Source organism: Lynx rufus, unplaced genomic scaffold (genome assembly GCF_022079265.1).
Source record: "Lynx rufus isolate CCGP_SWC_20201006 ecotype Redwood Valley unplaced genomic scaffold, mLynRuf1.p SCAF_1, whole genome shotgun sequence".
NCBI classification, from domain to species: Eukaryota; Metazoa; Chordata; class Mammalia; order Carnivora; family Felidae; genus Lynx; species Lynx rufus.
In genome coordinates, this window is record NW_025814823.1 from 53,590,969 (window position 1) to 53,602,689 (window position 11,721).

The window sequence follows — 11,721 nt, forward strand, 5'->3', positions numbered from 1 at the left end:
AAAGAAACGGGAGTGTTATTTCCATTGTGCAGTAAAGTAGTGTTAATATTACGTCTTTGTTAATTTGTTTCCAAAGTGTGATCTTTAAAAGAACTTTTTACTTCTTTTGCTTTTAGTGGCATTTATTTTCAACTGGCTTGGGTTTTGTTTATCCTTCTGTATCACCAATACCATAGCTGGAAGATATGGTGCCATATGTGGATTTGGACTTTCATTGATCAAATGGATCCTTATCGTTAGGGTGAGTGTTTTGATAGTGTCTATTACTCTTATCTCTAAAATTAAAATGTATGAAAATCTGTCTGTGGTTCATGAATGTTCATTTTATGTCTGGGAGTTCAATTATTTTGAGACTTATTCTTACCTCTTATTATTGTAGTGATCTCTGTGAGATGAACATTTTAAATGAGAGCTTGTTTACTACGTGGAAAGAGCTTTGAAAACAGAAAAAATTGAGTTTGAGTCTTATTTATATCAGTGTTCTAACCTTAAATTTTTAATTTTTCTGAGCATTAGTTTCTTCATAATGGGTTGGTAATAGCTGCCTTTCAAGATTTTTGTGAGTCTTAGAGGTGATAGAATTAAAGTATTCACCCAGTTGCTGCACAAATGTGCTCAGTAAACTGTGTCTATGACTATTGTGATCAGTCAAAACATAAAAAATTTCTATCAGTTAGTAAATTGTCATGGATTTAGTTATTTTCCCACTCTTTTTGGGGGGCGGGTAGCATTAAGAACTCAAAAGTAAACTAAGGCCCCTGAGGTGGCTATCAGAACTCACCTTTTTTCCTTTATGTTCCTTCTCAGCCTTTCTTCTCATTTCTCTGTTGTTCCTGGGATTCACCCTCTGTCTACTTCTTATCACTTACAAGATGGTGTGTTGGGAGATAATGCCAAGTCCTCTTCTTTCTCCCATCTCAAAGCTTGTCCCATAATAATTTTCTGTGTCCATTCCACCAGCAGTAGTGTTGTTAGCATAGCTTTCCCCCAGCTCTTTGCCTTTTGAAGGCCCCCTTTGGCTCCTTTTTATGAAGCCTTTTCCCTGGTTTCTTTAGGGTAAGGCCTAGGAGAATGATCAGGAGTGCCTTTATTTATTGTTTTAATAAGTTTTCTTACAAGTAACCTATACATTTAAATGCTATTCTACAGTTGATAAAATGCATAATTTCAACAAATCATATTTATTTAAACATTGATTTCTAATTGAATGAGTGCTCAAATGCTCCTAAAATATTCGGTACAGTCACATAGTAAAATGTCAGCTTCCCTTACGTGCTTCAGACACTTGTTATGCAGCTATATTATCAAATTGATTTAAAAAATTAAAACTGGATTTAATGTGTTTTTGCTTTATTTTTAAACTTACTGCCTCCCAGAGTTTCAGTAATCTTATCAGACCTTGTCTGTGTTCAGACCAGATTAACGTTTTGGCTATTAATCAGTTGATTCTTGGGTGAGACCTTATTGCATGGATTCTAAGATGATTAAAACTAGAGCCATTGTAAGAATAGCCCCCTGGCAGATTCTTTTTATAATTTCATTTCAAAAGTTGTGGAGTGGATTCCCACGATGAGCAGAAATCTGTTAAGGTGTTATGGACCATACAAATATAAAGAGATGATATAGGAGTAGATGATGTAGAAGTTACTACTAGAGAACCTCAAAAGAGTTGAAGTTAGATATGTCCATTGGTTATGGTTATATTAGTAATAGAACTAATTACTGTTATTCAAATAGGATTTCTCATCTTAGTCACAGAACACAAAATGATTTGAGGACTGTTTTTTCAGTTCTCCTAAGCTTAATAAATTTGTGTATTCTAAATTTATAAAAAAGAAGGTAGTCTAGTCCATTATATGCAACCTATGCCCTAGGGGTATTAGCTCCTAATTCTCCCATAGTAGCCCTAGTTGGGAGGGGGTTGATTATCTAGTAATTAACTCCAGTTAATGTGATGAGGTGGGGAACTTAAATTCAAAGACTAGAGGTGCTCAAAGCTTTGTAAGGTATATACTAGCGTCAAGTTTGATCACCAGGACTGTTTAGTTTCCCTTTATAATAGCGCTACTGAAAGGTACCTGACTGGCTCAGTCAGAAGAGCATGTGACTCTTGATCTCAGGGTCGTGGGTTCGAGCTTCACATAGGTGTGGAGATTACTAAAAAAAAACTAAACTAAAAAAAAAAAAACAAACCCAAAACCATAAAATGTGCCTTTAAAAAAAATAAAGTACTGCTACTGAGTTAAGGTTAATGTCATGCCTTTAGTGTATACTGAGAATTGATACAAGAAAAGGATTTTTAAAGATCTTTTGTATAAAGTAATAATGGCAGCCATTCATTGAGTACTTACTATGTTCCAAGCAGAATTCGTTACCAACATGAAATTCTTGACCCCCTACCTGTATCAGTGATGCTCATGACAATGCAGCCATTATATTGACGATGAAGCTAAGAATAAAAAAAAGTCTAATAACTTGCTCCACATCCCATAGTTTGTATGTGAATTAGAAACTAGCTTGGTCCCAGTTCAGTGCATGTTCTCTTGGTTCTGTACTGCCTCTATGACACTGCATTTTGACTTTTATTAATGCTCCAAACAATAAATTCCCTGTGGAGCTCAGTGCTGAGAGAAAGGGTTTCTCCTAAAAACCTGTTTTATTTTATTAGACAATAAGTAATTTATAAATCATACTGCAGCTTTTCTTTTTGTTTCTGAGTTGCCATGAACCTCAGATTTAATGTAAATATCTTTAGCCAATTCTGGTATTATTTCTGTCTACGGCTTTTGATCTTTTTATTATTTGTTTGAAAATGCATATGTGTTTTGTTAAAAACTAACAACTCTTTTTGAAAGTAGACAGGATGTAAACAATAAAATGCTGGTGTTACATTAATAAAATAAAATTAGATAAATTCCTATTGTCAGTTAATTTATTTTTCAAAATTTGATTTTTGCATCCTGTGATTGGCCAGTCAACATGATGGATTTATTCATTAAAAAACCCAACTTGGCTCAGCCCTGCGACTGTTGGTATTTTAAACATTTTTGCTCACTCATTAATGAGTACAAAAGCTTATTAGTTTATCCTTTTTACGTAGTGGACTTTACAAAGTCTCTCTGATTTCAAGGTGAAGGTAATTCTATTTTTTACCCAGAAGTAAATAAAAACTAACTTTGGTAAATATTTTTGGTGAAGAATGATGATGTTCTTTCTGGTTGTCTCTTGCCTGTTAGTATTATTTATTAAATATATTCTACAATATATTTAAATATTAGTTAAATGTATTGCTTTGCTTCTTTATTTCTTTTCGTTCTTATAGACTCTAAAACCCATATGAAAATCTTTTATTTATAATTAGTAATCACTTGATTAAAAAATATAGTGCAGTCCTACTTTACAAGCTATGTTTTCCTAATTTTTTAGCTCTCCCTTGTACTTATTTTAATGATGTAGGAGTCTGGAATTTGCATCTATAGTGGCACTTTAAAAATTTTAATCTCTGAAATTTTTGAAACTCTAAGCTGAGAATTTAGATTATAGTTGATTTATTAATTATAAATACTTCCTATGGAAATATTTAAGGTTTTAAAAATAGATTTAGATAATCTTTAGTACATTTGCATCCTCCGTAGTGATATTTTTATTACAGTTTATAAGCATTTTGGTTATTACCAAACCTATAGGATTTTTAAAAATGCTTCTGTGGAAAATACCAACGGATAGTTGGAAATAATTATCAAAAAAAGTTGGAGGTAGATACTTTTAATTTCAGACTTGAGGGCAAGTCTCCATTTGATAAAATCATTTTTAGTTAAATCAGATTCAGTTTGGAGACCAATGAAAACAGAGTAGATAAAACAACGTAATTTTTAATAGTTTTAGACTAGGTTATATTACTTTCAACAAACAACTATTTGCAACACTGTTTAATGCTAAAGGGTCATAGAGAAGAATTATCTGAAGTAACTCTGAAGAAAATTAGTTTGACTTTTTACAAAATTTTTTTTCAGTAATTAAAATCATGACATCCAGAGTCTAATCAAGGAAAAGATAGCCGTGGTCATTGTCATCAAACTCTCCCTTCCCATCTGCCTGTTCATATTCTCATTTTACAGAACATATAAAACTGTCTACCGTGGTCACTAATAGGAACTGTTGAAATGCCACTTCAAGGTTCATTTAGCTGTTCTCAGCTCACTGTTGAGAGCTGAATACTGGAGCATCTAGTTTGAAAATAAAAAGAGTCTAATGAGTTGGGGGTCTTTATGTGCCTAGTATTCTTGGCAGTGATTAACAGTAGGGGGTGTACAGAAGGTCAAAAGCTCTTCTTTTTAGAGGTCAGCCGAACATCCCCATCTGATAAGATTAAACTAATGTGGCTTTTGGTGTTAATATCTAAAGCAGCGGGTTGCTGTAGTGTGTTTGGGATGGTAGTTGTGGCTTTGAGAGATTATGAAGAAAGAACCAACATGTGAACTCTTTAATGAGAAAGTTGGATTCAGATACATAGAATTTACCTTTCTTTCTTACAAGCATCTTGAAACTGATTTTTGTTTCTAAAATACTTTGTATAAGTTTGTTAGCTATTGTATAAAAGATTTTAAAGAGTTTTTTCTCCTCAAGTAACTATGTATATATTACATAATGTATTAAGTAATTATGTATGTATTACATAATGTATTAGGCATTTTTTTTTCTCTTTGTGTTAAGTGCTAGAGATTATTTGAGGTACATGATTCTGAAATTGAGGCTGATCTTTCATTTTCAAATTCACGTACATAAATATGGTTAATATATTTATGTTCACTCCATAGTTTTCTGATTATTTTACTGGATATTTCAATGGACAATATTGGCTTTGGTGGATATTTCTTGTACTTGGTAAGTTTATTCTTAATTAAATTTCAGTTTAATTTACATTTAGTTTAACTTTGACATTTCCCCAAATTGTAAGATGTAAACCCATTGTGTTGGAACTTAGGTGGTAATAATTTTTCTGTTGTAAAGTTCTCCTGTCCTAGCACTTAAATCATCTAAGCTATTTGGGTAATTATACATAGCACTCTAGATTTTGGATTTAAAATCCAGAGCCTGTCGATTTAAAAAATCAGTGGTTGGATGATAATTAAATATATAAAACTTGAACACCCTAAAATGATTTTAAAAAATGTCTTCGGCATTTATCTTGGAAAATATACATGCATAATTTCTTTTAACGATCCTAGGAGATGTTGAGAGTAGGATAGTTGTTCTATGCGTTTTACTTATTTTTGGAACATTGAAACGTTCTTTATACTTTTGAAACATACCCTGCATTAATCATTAATCAGCCAGGCAGAAGACTTCATGCCTAAAGACCCCAGTACTTCTGTTGAGTTTTCTTCTTACAAGGCATGTCTTTTTATTAATATTGATGAATTTTATGGATTTCCAATTTTTGTTGCCTGGTGATTTTCACTTTAGATGTATGATAAGTTAATCTTAAAATCACATGATGCCTTTAATCCACATTTCAGATTTATTTACTGGCGTGAAGAATATACTGAAGTTTAAAAGCCCACATTTCTCTAGGAACATTATTGTACCAGAAAATAATAGCATTTCAGTAGGTGGCAGTGTTCTCATTGAGTTTTTGTTTAGTCCTGCTATTGGATCTTTAGGATCTTTATGGAAACAAATTCTTGCGATCAGATAAGGTCACTAAAGATCCTGTATTCTTTATTTAATAATTATAGTGAAATTATTCTGCTGTTGTGATTTTGTTAGGGAGCCAGACTCTTACGAGGGTTTAGGCAGTTATTCTGCATTGTTAATTGTGTTCTGACTGCCTGAATTCTGTGATCGTTATTGAGCGACTTATTTAACAGTGAAAAAAATATATAGTCTATTAGATATTTAAGCATATTAGGTGAGTATAGTTGCTTCTGAATATATTATTAATGATTGGACCTTAGGAAGACAACTATAGGCCTGAGTGGAATGCAGAGGATGACCTCATTTCCACATCAGAACCATAATCTATCTAGCATTTAACGAAATACGAAAATTTAATCCATGATGAAAATGTTGCTCTCACATATACTCAGAAGAATGTTGAGTACATTGTAGAACACTGAGAAATGATAGCTGCTGAATGATTGATTGGTTTCTAGGTATGAATTGGCTTGTTTTAGAAAATGGTTGAGCAGAATAAAATATGTCTTAGAAACAGCAGTTTTCATACACAAAAGAAGGGATTTCACAAATAATTTTGGTTTACATTATTCAATAATGCTTTTACATTTGGATCACAATAGCATTATCTTTGAACAGCATCTGCAAGAGCATGAGGTGGAATTCAGAGTGGGAGTCACAAATGGAAGGAGTTAGGATATGGGAAGCAGATGTGATCAGATTTAGCTGAAATTTATACCACTTGTTTAAGTCATTATTTGTGTATCTTCTATCTTTTTCGTCTATTACAACCATGCTCTTTTTTAGTACTTTGGTTACTGTCTTGCATTTGGGGTATGAATTTAGTTTGGAACTTTGCATTTGTATATATTTGCTATATGTATATATATCTTCTGTTTTTGTTTTGCATCCCCTCCCATTACTAGTTAAATATTTACTGAAGTTAGTAAATGTTTCCCTTAGAATTCTATGCGTAATAAGTATATCAGAGAATTTACTAATAATGCTAATGCTTTTTGTGGTTAACTAATATTTTTCATCTGAAACTTTGAAGCATTTCACAGGCAATGCTTGCTCTCCCTCAATTACTAAGGAGACCTGTTAGCAAATGGCTGTTATTTAAAATTCCTATTACAGAGAATACTAAATAGATATAGTAAGATCTATCCCAAATCATTTAAGAAATCACTAGAGTGGTTGCTTCATAAGTCTTTCCTGATTCTTCTTATGTAAATTTGTATTATAAATTAGTCTTATTATTACTTGAAAATAAGAAGTAATAATTAAAATTATTTATGTAACACACATGTCTTCAAATACAGATTTCACAGATGACAGGCACTTGATATTGCTAGACAGGCTTCTTGGTTTTATCCCACAGTTGTTAGCAAATTACACGCATATATTCCTTCTTGAATACTTTATATTAGCAAATATGTCTTAAGTTTGCTTAGTAGTTGTATTAATTGAAAAGTTTTATATGGGGGTGCCTGAGTGGCTCAGTCAGTCAGTCTGGCTTCAGCTAGGTCATGATCTCATCATGTATCTTGAATTCAAGCCCCATATCATCAGGCTCCGTAGTGAATATGACAGCCTTTTTGGGATTCTCTCTCTCTCTCTCTCTCTCTCTCTCTCTCTCCCTCTCTCTTGCTTGCTCTCTCTCAAAATAAATAAATAAACTTAAAAACCCAGAAATTTCTTTAAAAACAACAAAAAAATTTCATATAAAAATGGGATTTCTGTGAGTTGAATCACATTAAATGCATTAGGTAGCTTTTCTATTTAAAGAAATGGAATAAATGTATATATTTTTTATAATTGTGGATTTTCATGGCTGGATTTGCTTTAATTTAGATACATCTGGACTTAACAAATTGAAAGAATTTTTGGGAGGCAGTAAACTTTTATTAAATTTTTCTAAGATGGAATTATCATTATAATGTAAAATAGGTTATGGAATGAATGGAATTTTACAGATTAAATTCTTTAAGCCGAGAGGATCTTGTTTATAATTGTCTATTTTAAATTTGTGGTACCCCCTCTGTATAAGAACATAATGTATCTGTGATTTTAACCTCTCAGGCCTGCTTCTTTTCTTCAGAGGATTTGTTAATTATCTAAAAGTCAGAAACATGTCTGAAAGTATGGCAGCTGCTCATAGAACAAGGTATTTCTTCTTATTATAGAGGTAAGAAATCTTAACATATTAACTGTTCCCTTCATGTATTCATATTCACCAGATGCATATTGTTTGCACTCATATTGTTTGCTTAAATTTAGCATATTTAATATATTGATATACTGTTAATCAACTAATGAAAATTTAATACGTTGTGAACTTTTTAAAATAGATTTTAAAAATTGAATTTCTTTGGAAATTTCAATTTTTTAAATATATAATGAATAAGCAAACTTTAAGTCAGACTTTTTACACTTCTTTTTTAAAGATTAACCACAGGATGTAACCATTAGCACAAAATTTAAAAGGTCGGAAAAATAGGACAAGGCACTTACATAGAAGGGATGGGCACTTTGTATAAAACAATGTGAAAGTCACACATGTGTTGAAGAAAACAAGAAACAAATTTGTGATTGAAAAGTAATTTTCTGTGCACTGATCTTAACAAACTAGATCGGAGAGTAAAAGTTGTGTGAAGAAAATAGGAGCTCTGATATTGTTTACTTGAAGTGTGTCAGTTTATACTAATAATGAAGGCTTCAACTTGAATAAACGGGAATAAAGAAACGAGCAGGGATTTCTTACTAGTTATCCAGTGAGTTTCGGGAGGCTGTGTGCAACCAGTAGTATCTTCACCTGAAGGGACCTTGTATCTCTATTTTCTATAATAGATTCTTTTTTATTGAAATACAGGTAACATACAGTATTGTATTAGTTTCATGTGTATAATACAGTGATTTGACATTTGTATATTTTGTGAACTGGTCATCACAGTAAGTCTAGTTATCATCTGCCACCATACAAAGTTAATACAGTATTGACTGTATTCCCCATGCTGTAAATTACTTCCCCATGACTTACTTGTTTTGTAACTGGAAGTTTGTACCTCTTGATCCGCTTCACTCATTTTGCCCCCCTCACTCCAAAACTCCTTCCCCTTTGATAGCCATCACTCTGTTCTCAGTATCTATGAGTCTGGATGTTGTTTTATTGTGTTTGTTTGTTTGTTTGTTTTTTGGTTGCATTTATAAGTGAAATCATGCAGCATTTGTCTTTCTTTGACTTATTTCACTTAGCATAATACCCTCAAGGTCCATCCATGTTGTCACAAATGGTAGTATCTTTTTTGTGGCTGAGTAGTATTACATTTTACACACACACACACACACACACACACACACACCCACATCTTCTTTATCCATTCATCTATTGATGGGCACTTAGTTTCCATATCTAGGCTATTGTAAATAATGCTACAGTTAACAGAGGGGTCCATATATCTTTTTGAATTACTCTTTTCATTTTCTTCACACAGATAGCCAGAAGTGGAATTGCTGGATCATAGGGTAGTTCTACTTTTAATTTTTTGAAGAAGCTCCATGCTGTTTTCCAGCATGGTTGCCTTAATTTACTTTCCCACCAACGGCTCACAAGGTTTCCCTTTTCTTCATGTCCTTGTTAACACTTGTTTCTTATCTTTTTGATTATAGCCATGCTGACAGGCGTGAGGTGATAATCTCATTGTGATTTTCATATGCGTTTCCCTGATGTATAGTGATGTCGGGCATCTTTTTCGTGTGCTTGATGGCCATCTGTATGTCTTTGGAAAAATGTCTATTCAGATCCTCTATTTTTTGATTGGATTGTTTGGTTTTTCAGTTATTAAGTTATACAAGTTCTTTATTTTGGATATTAACTCCTTATTGAATATATGGCTTACAAATATCTTTTCCCTCTATACTATTTTTAAAACAAGCACCATATACTTCATGTCTATAATTGATTTGAACTTTTAAAGTATTTGAACTCCATAAGCAAAATGTCTGCTAAAACACTTAACTTCTGTATCTGTCTACAAGTACAAAATGTTCCAAAGTTACTATAACTAAATATCCTTTTTATAAATAAATTGTATGGTTTTTTTATTTGAGCGCTTAAACTTTGTAACATGAGTTTTACATTATCTAATATAATTTATTTATTTCTGCTGAAGAGTAGAGTGAATGTAGTTGTATTTCTGGATAATATTAAAGTATACTTTTAAATGTTCTTTTACCTCGGGGCGCCTCGGTGGCTCAGTTGGTTAAGTGTCTGACTTAGGCTCAGGTCATGATCTCACAGTTCGTGGGTTCAAGTCCTGCATCGGGCTCTGTGCTGACAGCTTGGAGCCTGGAGCCTGCTTCAGATTCTGTGTCTCCTCCTCTTTCTGCCCCTCTCCTGCTTGTGCGTACGCGCGCTCTCCCTTTCTCTCTCAAAAATAAACCAGCATTTTTAAAGAATGTTCTTTTACCTCTACCTAGAAGAGGTCAATTTTCTCTTTAGCCACTAAAATGTCTTTGCAAGAAATAACATTGAGTGTATTGTGATTATCTTGTTTGCATTTTCAAGAGTCTACAATATACATATTTTCTAGATGGTTTTCTATAGAAGCTTAAATGTTGAAATATATTCTGATATATGCTGTTTTATGTCATCTTTACCAAAAGAGCATTATATACTTGATGTACTACTGCTATAAAATGGGTTTTTGTACTATCATTTAGATATTTGCATTTTAATATACTTTAAGACTAATTCTTTCTTTGTCCCTAGACTACATCGACCAGACATTCTTTTCTTATATCTTGAAATTTCCAGATCATCTGTAAACCTACAACTTTAATAGAATAGAAGACTACTAAAAGCAGAAGACAAATTAGTGAAGAAAAGATAGATCTTCAAGATTGAATGGCAGGGTGGTTTATGCTTAAAGGCCAATTCTGTTCATTCTCTTAAATATTTATATTTCATTCGTTTTGCACATTTGCATATGTGCCCATTTAAAAGATTTGCGTATACTTGAAAGAGACCGTAAAGTTGTATCAGTAAAGTCCAGTCATATTTGGTCAATCGGTGTTTGGTATAATTGAAAGAGCTGAGTAAAAAACAGTCTTCCAGCATGTAAATGCCATTGACTTTTGACCTGACATTTAGTATAATAAAATGAAATTATTAACCATGTCAAATGCTTTATAGTTTCTGGCTTCTAGATTCATCTAGTAACTCTACACATGGAACATCCTTTGTTATATATAGGTTTTTGAAACCTGCAGTGCTGATTATAGAAAAGCTTTGTCAGATTTGTGAACATGATATTTACATTATTATTTAGCATATTCTTTCTGTAAATAACCATGCATAAATTACTTTCTGCATTATTTTAGAAACTGTCTGGATATCTTTTAATTTAAAATTAAGTGAACTTAATATATAGAGAAAATTTGGGTGTTAAAGATAGTTTGTTTTAGGACAAATTTTAAGCAAATGTGGGTATTCCACATGTCCTTTATAAAAAAAAAAAATCTTCCTGTTTTTTTTTTTTTTTCTTTTTAAGGGACATGCCAGTTTTAGGGACTCTTAATTGAGAAGCTTGGTTTTTAGCATTGCCATCTTAGAGATTCTTGGAGGAAGAGATTGTATTAGATGTTCTATTTATTTCATTTAAGATGTTTTTGAAAGTTAATTTTCTGAATAAGATACTCTCATTTGCATTTGTCTTTTAAAAAGCCAATAAAAGTATCTTTCAATTATGATTGTAATAATTTTTTCTTTAGAGGTTTAGTTTGTTAAACGAAGCAAATAAGAACTTGTACTAGTAGCTTCTTGCTTTGATTATAGGATTAACCTATAAAAATCCTATCTTGAATTGAGATATGCAGACTAATCTGTCTTCAAGTTATGGAAACGTGTGGAATATGGGGGTGTGGTGTGTGTGTGTGTGTTGCAAGAATATGTGTGTCTGTGACCATTATTACAACTGGAATCTACATTCATAAGCTACTGCCATTTTGCAAATCATTTTATGTCTCATCTGTTTTCTTTTTAGT

General features: G+C 32.3%; 1 protein-coding gene across 1 annotated transcript in view; it reads left to right on the plus strand.

Moving 5' to 3' along the window:
- The window catches only part of NDFIP2 (Nedd4 family interacting protein 2), a 64,379-nt gene extending 52,954 nt beyond the window's left edge, over positions 1 to 11,425 (plus strand). Inside the window, exons 6-9 of the mRNA XM_047081012.1 lie at positions 117 to 241; positions 4,818 to 4,884; positions 7,759 to 7,864; positions 10,448 to 11,425. Coding sequence (XP_046936968.1) covers positions 117 to 241; positions 4,818 to 4,884; positions 7,759 to 7,862 — 296 coding nt within the window. The 3' untranslated portion in view covers positions 7,863 to 7,864; positions 10,448 to 11,425. The remainder of the gene's footprint in view (positions 1 to 116; positions 242 to 4,817; positions 4,885 to 7,758; positions 7,865 to 10,447) is intronic.
- Positions 11,426 to 11,721: the final 296 nt, after the last annotated feature.